Source organism: Natrix helvetica, assembly GCF_964273705.1.
Source record: "Natrix helvetica genome assembly, chromosome: 4".
NCBI classification, from domain to species: Eukaryota; Metazoa; Chordata; class Lepidosauria; order Squamata; family Natricidae; genus Natrix; species Natrix helvetica.
Window position 1 is genome coordinate 132,706,465 of NC_138550.1, and position 14,784 is coordinate 132,721,248.

At 42.5% G+C, this 14,784-nt stretch overlaps 1 protein-coding gene across 4 annotated transcripts in view; it reads right to left on the reverse strand.

Moving 5' to 3' along the window:
• Positions 1–14,784, reverse strand: part of PDE7A (phosphodiesterase 7A) — a 559,958-nt gene that overhangs the window by 526,212 nt on the left and 18,962 nt on the right. For 3 of the 4 annotated variants that reach the window (XR_014175326.1, XR_014175327.1, XM_081952405.1), the window contains exons 3-4: positions 13,873–13,956; positions 243–394 (exon numbers count right to left, since the gene is read on the reverse strand). Coding sequence is in view for 2 of the 4 variants with exons in the window: in XM_081952405.1 (XP_081808531.1) it covers positions 243–394; positions 13,873–13,956 (236 nt within the window). In the remaining 2 variants the exon portion in view is untranslated. The remainder of the gene's footprint in view (positions 1–242; positions 395–13,872; positions 13,957–14,784) is intronic. The other variant, XM_081952406.1, reaches the window with a different exon arrangement.

Genomic DNA, 14,784 nt, shown 5'->3' on the forward strand with positions numbered 1-14,784 from the left:
CAGCAATCAAGCCAATGATCCTTGGTGGTCTTCAGGAAAATATTTAAACATGATTTTCTGGACAGCTTTGATGAAAGCCGGCATATTGCAGAGGTGGAGAAGATAAGCAGAAATTTCACTTCTACAAGTCTGAAACAGATACATTATCAACTGTTAATAAAAATTATTTATTTACTTGCATACCTTAATAAAAATTACTATGTTTTTTAGAGCAATGTTACAAGATAGCTGCAAAAACAAACCTTCGCTTGTCCATTGTAATCATCGTCTAAAATGTTTGAAGAATTTGGAAGAGTAATACCACGGAAGAAACGGGAAGATCTCAAGTACCGCTGGAAACTCAGTAACCTTCGGATATTTCTTGCAGACACAGAAACTTCAAATTCAGAATTTGCTATACGGGAGGGAAATAGTAAGGTTTAAGTTGTAAAATCCTTTCCTAAAACTTCAAAAGCTGGATCTATAAGGACAATATTTATTTAAGGAAGAATAGCCAAACATATATTTCTGCCCCCCTCCTCCCTCCCTTCCCAAGATGTTAATTTTCATCATTGCTGATGCCTTGTCAGACTGACTGGGACTGATGAGAACTGGTGGATCGAAAGTTCTCATCTGGACTTAACTATTTTAATTTTGTTTGGCGATCAGATAAGTCATCTCATTTATTAAAAAAAAAGAAAACACAATATAGAATAATGCAGAATAGTTAGGGCTTGACTGTAAAATAACCTCCTATTTATATCTAGGGAAAGGCAATTTTCTCTTCTTCAGCATTCCCTTGCCAGCCCTTCAAAGTACATATGGATCAGATTTTCAGGAAGGAACTAATGTAAGCAGCCTTTAACTCCCAGCCTAATTAGCAAAGTGTCAGGAACATGTCTTTCATGAGCAAATTTTACTTGATGGATTTTAAGGTGCAGCATTTAAATCCCAAACAGGACAAAGCAATAGAGAGTATTATTTAGATATCTGGATCACTTTATGCTATAATTGTCATTCAACTGTAATGATGCTATTAACATAAATGTATAAAACCCAGTTTAGTGCTTGAAATCTACTTCATGTCTCTGAAGCTGAATTCAATATTGTGATATATCAGTTCTTCTAGTTACTGATTACAGTGAATGGCTACATTCCAAGACTTTTAGCGGATAAACTATTGCTGTTTAATTACTGTGAGTGGACTAATCCTAAACCTTATAAGAACAATGGTTCAGGCTAAGTTCTACTCAGCCAACAACCTTGACAGTTTAGAATTCACACAATAATACCTATGCATAACCCTGTGTAATCTGGCAGTTTTATTATCTGCAAAAAGATTCAGCCATAGAAAACCCTTATTTCTAAAATGTACATCTTGCATTTTCTATTTGTATTCCTAAATTTATTAGTGAGTTTTATAGCCACTGCAGCCTCGAACACAAAAACATTCCTGATACTAATGAAATAAAGAGTATCTAGCTATTAAAATCTTTAAGCTCTTATTTTCAGGTATTACAAAGCTTGTTGTGATACTTTTGCAACATAAAAGTAATAATACCCAATTTTTTCTTGCATTTTTCAGACATGAGAAATTGAGCTACAACACTTTTAGGAACTAACCGTTCACAAAGCCATAATCTTCTTATGTTGCCTGAATAAAATGTTAAATGGTGACCTGTAAATAAAACTTTGGGGGAAGTGGATGGAAACTAGAGGTAGCTCTCATTTAGCTACCATAATTGAGACTAACAACTAAGTCATAAAATAATTGATACGTGAAACAGCGAATGTGTTTATTTATTAAATTTGTGATGCCACCCCTTTTGCGATCCAAAGCAACTTATGATCTTACTTCAGCTAAATGAGGAATATATGTACTACTTTTAAATTCCCTGAATTAAGTTTCTTGCTAAATAATTTAACCCCATGGAATACATTATCCTATACCACATTTAATTGTACTCAATCAGTTCTTTCAAAGAAAGGCAAAATAGAAGTGAATACAAAATAAATATAAAATTACCATTCTTAAGAAAAATTGAGGTATTTTTTATCCAATATATCAAACTCTTACACCTCAAAATAAATACACTCATCAAACACTGTATAGTGGCTTGGATATCAAAAGCATAATCCTGTAAATAAAGACATTAATTGTAAGCAAGGCAGGTATCTTCACAAGATAAGTTCGCATTCCTTGTCCAATAGCACTTTAAAGAGAAATCCTGACACTTCCCCAAAAAATGAAAAAAATCACTTCTTTAAAGAAGCCATGAGCTGAATAAGGAAAAAAACAGTTTGGGCTTTTAGAATGTCTTTTTATTCTAGAACATGTTTTTAAAAGATCCACAGAACAGAAGGGGAAATTCATGTTTCCAAACTAATAAAAATAATGAATTTCCAAGGTTGTGCTTCTGATCAAATTGACTAATTTTTCTCAGATTTCAAACTGAGAAAGAGAGGACGAAAGTATATGATAGCAAGAAAAGAACACTGCTGACCAAATTGATATATACATCAGTTAAAAGGAAAAGAAATACTAGAGAAAAATAGATGTCCACATAAAGAGCTAATAATTCTCAAAAAGTTTATTTTTGAAAATGGAAAAATCATTTCTCCATACAGAGAAAACTGTGCTCTAAAATTTCACACATACTTGTCCATTACTGTACAATAAATATTTCGGAAGTGGAAAGTGTCCATTTGTTTTAGCACACTCGGTTGTATTTATTTATATATGTTTGCATCATCTTTCTTCCGGGATCAGCTTATGAAAGGATTGCTCTCCATTTTATCCCTGTCCTGAGGTAACCTGAATGCAGAAAGTCATTGGACTTGGGTCACACAGTGGATTTTTGTGACTGAAGGTGGACATAAACCTGGCTTGACCCAAACCGTTTCAACATCTAAGCACTGCAATATATTGACTCCAGCGACGGGGTGTTAACCAGTTTACTACCAGCTTGCTTGTGCTCATGCGCGCAACACTTCTGCACATGATCAGAAGCATCCGGGTGGAGTCTCCCCCCGCCACTACTACCAGTTCGGCCAAATCGGGTTGAAACGGGAGCAACCCACCTCTGATTGACTCCCCTTCCTTAATACTCTTTCCTTAACCTTAGCAGTTCTTACTGTACACTGGTATATCCATGGAACTATCATCAAGAGAATAAGAAATTCTTTAGGCAGGAGGGCCTGGCATGCTATGATCTATGGCAGGAGTGCCAGATGCATCACACACTGACCACATTCACCCCTGGTTCAGCAAAAGGGGGAAAAGGTATGATACGTCGCAAGTTTGACACCCCTAATCTATGAGGTTGTGAAAAGTTGGACACAACTTAAAAGCATGAATAATTTTTTTCCTTTGAATTCAATATTTATCATTCAGCTACTGGTATTAGTTTTTACATTATGATTTAAGAGCTATGTGTCAATTTCTAAGTAAGGCAGGCTGGCCATCCAAATGGCCAGGTTCACAAATTAGCTACATAAGAATATAGGGCTAAATAAGGGTCTGATCAGAATTTTCAAACTTGCTAATATCAAATGAATGTACAATCCCTTTCAATTTCCTTTTCATTTAAAAATCTGTAACAGAAGATTGGAGAATCTCATGGGTGGAGGTAATATATAGAGATAAGAGATATAGACATTTGAATTCCACAAAAATAATTGTCCACCTGTAAATAGAGATCTCAAGTAGGATAAGACCCTATTCCTCAAGCATTTTTATGGACAACTCTGCAGCTAACAAACAATAGTATTAAATTACAATAGAATGTAGTTTAAAACATCCTTGCTTTTTAACATTTAGAAACATTTCATGAAGAATACGACATGGCAGATTATATCTTGACATGAAGCACACAAAGCTTAAATAATGTATATATTGTGTAATGATATGAACTGAAAGTACCAGTTTTCAATTAACAGTCAGGTAACTTATACCATGATAGTTTAAGCTATTTAGGTTACAATTTTATATGCACTTACGTAGTGAGAATAAATCCCACAAATATTAGCAGGATTAATTTCTGATTATATGTAAGTGCATATGTATATATAGGTATATATTTACTATTAAACTGACAGAATTCAGAGATTAGCAATACTATGAAGTTAAGAGCAATATTGAGCTTCATTAGATTTTTTTGAAATCCTTGTTAAGTTATTGGTAATGAGAAAGTATAGGGTGGATTGCAGGTGGTACGCTCCAGTACGGGCATACCGGAGCTTGCCCGGAGCTTCCCCGTTCCGGCACGGTGCTCCAGAGGGCCCACCCGCTTGCCCGAGTTCCTTACCTGTCCTTTAAGCCTTTGGCGCTTCCGGGCATGCGCATGGCACATACAGCACCTGCGCAAGCTCCGCTGAGGAGCTGGAGCGTCGCGGAGGCTTGCAGAAGCGTCGCTGGCAAGTACGAAGGATGTGCACGCTGCACGCGTCCATGTGGGTGACGCCGGGGCCGTTCCAACCATACCGGTTGGAACGGAATCCGGAACCCACCACTGGAGCAGGGAAAACATTATAATATTTTGGTTTTATTTTAATATACTAAAAATAACTAAATTAGAAGTTTCAAACCTTTGGTTGCAATCTCATTTCAAGCATGTGCATATATACCAGTAAGAATACCTTTACACTACCGTTTTACTCCTTGTCAAGATTCTTCAGGTAATTTTGAAAACTCAAGATATAACAATTTCATCTGAAAAGCACACGCATTAAACTCTGCTATAACGTCAATGTTTTTAAAATCCAATCTAACATAGAGCTATCAGAGACAAACAATGTACAAGTATATATGGATTCACTCTGATAACAAATTCACATGTATATGGGTGGTGACTGAGAAAAGACTACAGCAATGGTAGGAATCAGAACATGCTCTAACAAGTTACAATTATGGGGTGATGTATATAGCTACTTTCCAAACAGTATTAATCTTTGAAATACTTAAAGTTCATCAAGTTACATATTTAAAAATTCTGTGTAGATGTATAAAAAGGGCGTTGGTACTTACCTGATACATCTCTTCTCATAGTGGGGGAGGAGTATCCAGGATGGGTTGACATTGTCCTCTCTTGATTGGGCTGAGTCAGATAAGCTCTTTGGGCCACGCCCTGGTCACCAGGTACTACCCCAGTTATCGGCGAAGAACTCTATCCGACTCGTTGTGCCATCCACTCCAGACTTTTGTCTTAGTTTCAAACCTTGTTTATTTATTCCTTTAACGGAGCAGTTCAACAACCAAACATATGTCTTTCTTGCTACATAACAGAACAGTTCGACAACCAGGTATATCTCGTTCTGCTTACATAACCATATCAGGGAAGGGCTGGATACTCCTCCCCCACTATGAGAAGAGGCGTATCAGGTAAGTACGAACACCCTTTCTCCATAGTGAGGGGAGGAGTATCCAGGATGGGACGTACCAAAGCCTACACGTCCCTAGAGAGGGTTACGCCTGTTAAGAACACGCACAAACGTATGCCTGGTGAGGCGTCACCTCTGCCCTGTTCACAGCCTGCAACACCCTACGCCCGAATGAAGCCTCTGCAGAGGCAAGGGAGTCCAGTTTGTAGTTCCTCACGAATGGTGAGGGGGAGAGCAAGTAGAGACCAGGCCCTACAGATCTCCGACAATGAGGCCTGAGTGGCCCAGGCCATTGAGATGGCCGTGCTTCGTGTGGAATGCACTGTAATGGAGCTGGGTGTTTGCAGACCCCGTGCTTGGTAGGGGGTACCAATACAGGTTCGTAACCACCTGCCTATGGTGGTGGAAGTCACCTTGTTCCCCCAGGACCCCAGCTGGAAGGAGACAAATGGACAAACTCGGATCTCCTGTTTGGTCGGTTTTTCTAAGGTAAATCCTCAGACCCCTCCTTACGTCCAGGGTGTGCCCCTTCCTCTCTAACGGGTGAGAAGGGTCCGGGAAGAAATTGGGCAATATCAATTCCTGCGAGCGATGGACGCAAGAGCACACCTTGGGGGTGAAGGAGGGGTCCAACTTTAGCACCACCCTGTCCTAGTGGAACACGCAGAAATCTTCCCAGGCAGACAGTGCCTGTAGTTCGGATCTCCTCCTGGCGGAGGTTATGGCCACCAGAAAGGCCACCTTAAGGGTCAAAAATTTATGCGAAGCAGTTCATAATGGTTCAACGGAGAGCCTGTCAGAGCGTCCAATACCTTGTGCAAGTCCCAGGACGGGCACCTGTGTACCGTCGCTGGCTTTAGGTTGGATGCCCCCTTGAGGAATCGCCTGACCACAGGATGGTAAGTCAACACCTGAGCCTTTCCCCACAGGAGTACAAATGAAATGGCCGAGACCTGTCTCCTAATTGTATTGGGGGCTAAACCTCTGTCCAGACCCACCTGGAGAAAGTCCAGAACCTGTGGAACAGTGATCCGAACCGGATCATGACCCCTGGAGGTGCACCATGTTGAGAAGGCCCACCATGTAGCACCATAAATGTGCTCTGTGGGGATCTGCGGGCCGCCTGGATGGTCAGTATAACCCTAGGGGAGAAGTGGTTTTCCCTCAAGCGCCAAGCGGTCAACTGGAGCCACTGAGGGTCTGGGTGCTCCAGCGACCCCTGGCTGAGGGAGATCCTCTCCTGGGGGATCTTCCAGGGCCTGTCCACCAAGAGAGATTGGAGATCGGCAAACCACGGCCTCCGGGGCCAGTATGGGGCAATTAGCACCACCTCTGCCCCCTCCCAAAGGATTTTTGTATGACCTTGGGAATCAGGGGCAAAGAAGGATAGGCCTAGAGTAGTCCTTGGGCCCATGGGCATCGGAGGGCGTCCACCCCCTCCACCCCTGTGTCTGGTACCTGGTGTAGAACTTCGGGAGCTGGGTGTTGGGAGGAGTGGCGAATAAGTTGACCTCCAGGCGTCCGAAGTGCTTCGCCACCTCGTCCAAGATTTCTGGCTGCAGTCCCCACTCCAAGTTGTCCGCATCGGCCCGGCTTACCCAGTCGGCTCCGATATTGTCCACCCCCGCCATATATGTTCCGCAGTCAACGAAAGAGGTTCCTTTCAGCCCCCTGTCCCAGTCTTTTGGCCTCCCGCCTGAGGGACTTCAATATGTCCTTCCCTGTCTGCTTATGTGAGCCTTGGTGGTGATGGTGTCCGTGAGGACTAAAATATGATTGCCCCTGACCAAGCGGTGAAAATGTAACAGAGGCCAGGCAGACCACCCCGAGCTTCAACCAGCTTATGTGAGTCAGTTCTGCCTGGCTCTATTGTCCTTGCGCCCTCTGAGCCCACAGATGGGCGCCCTACCTGAACAGACTGGCATCTGTTGTTACTGTCACCTGGTCTGGCGTTCTGAAGACTTCACACTTGGTTATTGCCAGGACGTCCACCAGAGCAGTGAGCGGGGTACTTCTGCTGGAAGAAGGACTTTGGTCTGGGAGCAGCTCATGCGCCTTCACTGGAAAGGCAAAAGGAACCATTGGATGTCCCTGGTGAGGAAGCAAGCCTTAGAAACAATGCCAATGGTGGACACCCTGGTGTCTAGCAGTTTGGTCAGAGTGACTAGAGACACCCCACGCACCCTGACTACCTGGGAGGCTAGCTGTCTGAGAGAGAACTGTCTTTCTGATGACAGAGAAACCGAGCCTGCTTCTGAATCTACCATTTTGTTAAGGTCCTGGTGTCTCTGACGTCCGCTGCAGGGAGTTGCTTTAATCCTGAAAGCAGATCAGACAAGAAAGATTAAAAGGGAGAAGAGCGGCCATAGCCGCTCTTAATGCCCAGGCCATTGCCTGAAACTCATTATAGTGATGTCTGCTTCTTGACCTCAGGCTGTAGAGTCTCCTCAAGTGTCCCGGCATATTATCAGAGGTGTGCAAGGCAGACTCCAGAGCCTCAGCGCTAGGTGGCAGAAACCCTGGACTATATCCTTGTCCTGCCGTTAGAGGTGGGCACTGGGCCTGAAGTCGAAGATGCTCACTATCTATTAATCACATCAGGAAGGAACTTTGGTGTGGGCCCTGCCTCTGCCTCCACGGCAAATATAAGTAAGTATGATCTTTATTGTCATTGTACTCAAATACAAAGAACTATCCTTTCTGCTGCTATCACTGGCAGTTGCACAGTCGCCTCCGAGACATGTTGCCAATTTGGCTGAGGTCTTAGCTTTGCATAAGAGGTTTTTGAATAGCAAAGGCTGGAGGAGACCAGAAAGGCTGGAAGTGGCAGGTAGCATACAGTCCTCCTCAGAGGTGGTTTCTTCCTTCATTAAGCCTTCCTTCAAATCCGAGGCCTGAGCATCCTGTGACTGGACAGGGAAGACAGGGGAATCCTCTGCCTGGGTGTCAACTACCTCTGGAATACCCTGCCGCAGAGCCTTGGCCCTAATATCTGAAATTGGGTGTACACAAAGGGAAAACCTAGGTCAGAAGGGGATGGTATCACCATGCCTGCAAAGTCGAGGCTAGGGCTGGTCGCCATATGTGGGCTGTGCAGGGGAAGCTGCCACCCTTGGCCAGAGCCCCAAGCCCTGAAGCGGCAAAGAAGGTTCTCAGGTGGAGCTATTGGCCTCCGCCCTGTTCCAACAGTCAATTTAGGCCAATTAGTCTCCACTGTGCTCGGCGCTCTTCAAAAAGGATGGCACAGGTGCTCGTGGCTGCTTTGACAGTCCCTGTCATTACCCAATTCTGTGAGGAGCTGGGGAGTGCTCCTGTGCTAGGGGAAGCCATGATAGACAAGTAGTGGCATGGAGCATAAGCGTTTGACAAGGCCCTGTGAAATGACAGTTAGCCTGTTAAGGCCTGAGTGGAATAGTATGCCACCCAAGGGGCTGAGGCAAGGCTGCCACCACCCATGGTGGGGAATTAACAATCCAGTTCAATACTAATCACAATCCAACTTTCAGTCAATTAAAGATGTATATAGATATGAATTCCAAATATTTTTGAAGATTGGCATCTGGCTAGCACTCCTGCCTGCCCATCCAGATGAACTGGCTTGGGGGGAGGGCCCCGAGGGGGGGGCAACCGGGGGGGGCATTGTTCAAGGGTGTGATTGCCATCCCTGGACAGGGCCCCAGAGACCCGGGGTGTCAATGGGCACCCTCTCTTGCTGTGAGGGGCCTTCCTCTGCAGCTTTGCTGGGTGAGATCCCTGGACTTATATCCTCCTGCCCTAGTCCAGGGAGCCCCTCCCCCCCCCCGCTGTTAGCCTTCTTGCATATGAGCTCTAGTGCCCTGTGCCTCTGCTTCTCATATTTAGAATTAGTTTTTCTTGGGGGGGGGGGTAAGTCCTGTTTTTGTCTGTGGAAAAGTGCTCACAGGCTCTGATATACTAGGAAGCAGATTCTGGAAAGTTAGAAAGCATGTTCCCCCTTTCTCCACTTATTCAGGCCGATTTGCTGTTGTTAAGGGAAGCCCTAAACATTGCCCCAGGGAAGCCTGTTATCAGAAACTGGAGCAGGGCTTTTTGCTGCCTTATTGCAAAATTGCTTTTGTCGTTTGAATCTATCTCTGGGCTCCTAGGGTTTCCTTTGGTTTTGCCGTGGGTGATCCACCCCCCTTTCCTTAGGGGAAGCGTCTGGCAAGGGGCTAGATGCAGCTGGGGGGGCATCTTTAGCCTCCTTCGGGCTGGTGACGTTTCACCCCCTCAGAGGTGAGAGGAACTGGCTCCTTCCCATGTCTGTGCTGCTGCTAGTGTCCCTCCACCACTTAAAATCTCCTCAGGTGGGCGATTCGTCCCAGAAAGGAGCTGGCTCTGCCTCTTCCCCTGAGGTCAAAACAAATGCACGCAGCTTGGGCTGCTCAGAACTCTGCCGCACGTTTTGTACTCTTGTGGGCCCTGGGGGGGAATGTGCCTAGCTTGGCTTTTGCCTTGCTGCCGCCGCCCCCCCAGAAGAGCCCCCCGGAGGGGTTTCAAACCTGCTTGGAGATCCTCTGGCAGGGCTGCTGGTCATAGCTGTAGGGACCAGATTCCGGCTTGTGTCCTGGGAGGAGCAGGGGGCCGCCATCTTGGAGCACATGGTCCCCAAGGCGATTCGTGCCGAAATTCAAGGGGCACTTCAATCCGGGGCTTGAAAAGTGGGCTTATGCTCAAAGAGCTGCCGCGCCCCTTGCTGCGGGTGGAATTAGCCTTCTGGAAGCGTTGTCTCATAAATGAGCTCTGCTCCAGACTCCCGCTGTGCTCTGGTGAGGCTTGTGGAGGCTCAGCGTTTCAGAGTGGCTGGCGGTCCTTGCTGAGTGAGCCAGGTCACCCTTAGTGACCTAGACTGTGTGCCGCTCCTGGGGGCTAATGGCAACCGCACCTAGCCCCACCAGGCTTTCTGTGAGTCTCCAGATACTCACTCAGGCAGTTTTGTGCTTCTTTTAAAAGGTCTCTAGTTTTTTCCTTAGGATTCTCAGGAGTTCCTGGATGGCACAACCGCCCAGTTGAGGGCTGAGTCGATAACTGGGGTAGTACCTGGTGACCAGGGCGTGCCCAAAGAGCTTATCTGACTCAGCCCAATCAAGAGAGGACAATGTCAACCCATCCTGGATACTCCTCCCCTCACTATGGAGAATGTGTATATTAGTCACATGGCTTCATGTTCTTTATTGCTCATTTTAATCTAACCCAAAAGATACCGTGAAAATATAAAACCAACAGAATTATATTCCAGGTAGAAAGCTCATATGAGCATATATTACTTTAAATATCATTATCTGTCCTCTCTTTTTGCTATTCACAAGTTAACTAGCATTTCTAGGACTGGAATTTTTTAAATTTTTGTTAATAGAGCAATCAACTACAGATACTTCCTACATTTAAATGTGCTATCACAGAAATATTCCTGCTAAAGAACAATGAAAAAGCTTATTTTTCCATCTTAACAATAAACTAGAAATGTAAAGATGAATGACTTAATATACTGTCCTGTGGTTATCATTCACAAGATCAATACAGCACATACTTTGCACATAGGATGCTAAATTTAACCCCCAGATTCTCAAGGTAGGAATAAGAAAGATCACTATCTGAAACCTAGAACAAATGTATCAATCTTCCTAGATATAGACAGTATCATGGTGGGTTTTTTTGAATCAGTTTAATGAAGCATCACATAGCCAGTTAGCTAGCATAATATTCACATTAATGCACCTAGTATAAGTAATTGGGAGTTTAGACCTTCCAACTTGGTACAGAAAATACAAGCAAATCTTACTCCTTGTGATGTATTTCAATTGCATGACTTCCTTCTCTTTCTTTCAGGGCTCTTTACTCTCTTTATTTCTAGTGTGAATAAAGGTCTTTTAAACATTTCAGCAATGGCTCTGAAAGTGGTTGCTCTCTAAATCAGAGTACCCCAACTGTTCCAGCTTTGCGGATGGGGAGGGGGGAGGGAATGGTTCCAGGCCAGTGCCCGACAATTGCAGTCTACATTCAGTTCATCTGCACAAGCGGCAGGCATGCATGCCCAACATTTCCACAAATGGACTGTGTGCACACTCCAGTGGTGAGTTTCAAAAAAATTTAGAACCTCTTCTGTAGTGTGGCCTGCTTTGTGGGAGTGGCTTGCCGGCCATGTGACCAGGTGGGAGTGGCTTGGCAATCATGTGACTGGGTGGGCGTGGCCAACTTGTAAAATGTGGTGAAACTCACTTAACACCACTCTTGCTTAGCAACCAAAACGTTGGCTCAGAAACTGGCATTGAACTGTGCAAGTCTTAAAGCTGTCAAGTTACAAGACCCTTGCATCCCTAACCCTTTAGAAAAAAAAACCCAGAAGTGTTCAAACTTGAAGCTTTAAATCTTGTAGACTTCAACTCCCAGAATTACTCCTCTCACTCTTCATCTTGATGATGTGTGGACGGACGGGGGGTGGGAGCTGGAACCGGTTCTAAATGGCATTGTAGATTTGTGGAACCTCTTCTATAGAAGAGGTTAGAACTGGCAGGAACCCACCCCTGGCACACTCACACAAGTGGGAATGTGCCCACCATTTCCATGGCCTGGTTCTGAATGCTGACAGCCCACTCTAATTATTCATATAGGAATTATGTTTGCCGTTTCTTGTTATTATTCATAATTAAGATACAACTCTTGTAAACTACCTGTTCTTCAGTACACATGAATATTGGAACAATTAGATGGACAGAGGAAGGAAGGAATGGATCAAAATGAGACATTAAATACCCACTGTCAATCAATGATTTCAACACAATCTTGGACGATTCTAACTATAGTAAGATGAATGCAGATAATGGTCACTCAATTTACCTGACTCAGAAAAATATGTCAAGCAACCTTATTAAGCCAGAATCTTAATTCAGTGCCATATGGTGTTATAGATTGTGTACCTTGTTGAAGGCTGGCAACTACAATTTCACAGTTCAGACAAAAAGAAAAAGGAAGCCATTGTTACTTCCTGCTTTTTTCTAATACCAGTGTGAATAGATGAAAGAATTGTATTCACAAATAGCTTCAGTACATTTCAGTTTATTAGATCAAATATAATAGAATGAAATGGACCCATGAGTAATGTGACATCTACATAGAGGATAGTATTCCCAATAAGTAAACTAGTTTCAGCAAAAAAAGAAAACTGTACAAGAGTGTTAAAAACATCTCTATGTAAAACAGTCCCTTTGGAAAGCAGCATACAAATAGTCCTCAACTTATGACTACAATTGTGTCAAGAATTTCTGCTGCTAAGGTGATTGTTAAGTGAGTCATGCCTGACTTTTTTTGCCACAATTAAGTGATTCACTGCAGCTGTTAAATAAAATCATGTTTTTGTTAAGCAAAACTAACCTCTCCAATAAATTTTGCCTTTGGAAGCCAACTATAGAGTGGCTACAAATGGCAATCATACAACCGCAGAACACTGCAACTACCAGTTGCCAAGCCCCCACATTTTGATCATGTGACCATAGAGATACTGTGACAGTTTTAAGTGTAAGGAGGACTGGTTGCAAATCACTTTTTACAGTGCCGCAGTAACTTTGAACAGTTACTAAACAAATGGTTGTAACTTGAGGGCAACCTGAAACGAGCATCTATGGGTGTTTCAAAATTCAAAGAGCTGAACTTAAAATACTTCCAAAATACGCAAAACATTCCACTTGACACACAAAGAAAATGATCCAAATAAATGAACATTCAAATGAAAATGTGGGGAAATCACCCTACAAAAGAATATACAATAAAGCCAAAATCTCCCAGGAATAGCAGAACTTCTTTATATAACATTTATATGTAGCTGAACTATAAGAATCTTCAGCATTCCGTCAAAAAGCAGCTTTTCAGATTAATCCAAGCATTTAAATCATTCACAGAACATAGTATTTTAAAAATAGAGTTAATTGCATCTAATATGTCATGATTTGCTCAAACCTATCATTTTGCAACTACAGTCTGTCTCTCAATAGAATCTTATGAATTTTATATCATTAAAATTTCAAGTCACGTTTACAGTGGAAACATTTGCACTTCTATCTTATCATCATAGCTACCTAAACAAAGATTGGTTATCCTTTGCCATCAGTGTCTTTCATTCTTAAAGTCTGGGAGAGGTAAGAGGAGTTTTACATTCCTATACTATATTGCCTCTTTGCCAACGGAATTAGTAAATTTACACAATAATGAGATTCTCTAATTATGCCCTAATATGTGAAGGTAGAGAATTATGATTTTTCAAAAGATCATTCAATTACCCTCTGCAATTACTACACGGCACAAAAGACATTTTGTTTCAACTTGGCATAATATAGCTTAAGAAACAATACTGTAATATCCGACATAGTGTGTTGATAACTTCTCATATAGAAATTGTTTCCATAAACGAAAAATATTAGTTAATAAAAGCTGCATGACTATACGCGCAGCAGCCAAACACAAATGGAATTCTTCATTACTATACTGCTATTAAATACTTACAGTGAAAAATACGGAAATCAATGTATGGATGAGAACCTCTTCTCTCTCTTTCAAATCCTGCCCGACTTCTTACTCGTACATCTCCTGGAAATAGGGTCAAGAGTGAAATATACCATGTCGAAGAGCTACAGAGAAAAATGCAACTGACTACAGTTGCAAGGTGTAGACGTTCTGTTGATGTTGGGTAACAATAATACTACAGCACCTTTACCTTAGATGCAATTTAACAAGTTTGAAGTTTTTTCTCAAATATCCAATTCCCTGCTTGTGATAAATTCCGACTTTGTCATACACAATTCGCTACATATGTATGTAAATGTAAATATGTCAAATTACCATAATGACAAAAATATAATAAAGAAAAATATCAAAAAAAATTGTTTCTCTTCAGTATCAAATCATTTTTCTAAAATATATCAGTTGGGTAGATTTGTAATGTACAGTCATACGTTTATAATTTTCAAAATTATAGTAATTGCCATTACAATATATGTTCCACTTGGTTATATCAGTCATTAAAATATCAAAATTAGTATTAATATGAAAATTACTGCATGTATTTTCTCCTTCAGCATCTTCTATAATAATGTTACTATTTATACTGGCAAAACAATATTTTTTTCTTCCATTCAATCATGTCTCATTTTTTTTTTTTAGACACTGCCTGGATAAGCCCCCGAAATTTTCTTGAAAAAGTTTTTCAGAAGTGGTTGCCATTGCCTCCTACCTAAGCCAGAGAAAAAAATGACTAACCCAAGGTCACCCAGCTGGCTTCTTATGACAAAGATGGAACTAGAACTGTGTCCCATTTTCTAGTTTGATACCTTAACCAGAGGTGTGAAACTCAAGTCCTGCGTGTATAAAACTCAAGGCCCTCAGGGTGCTTAGATCTGGCCTATGGGGCCAGCCTGG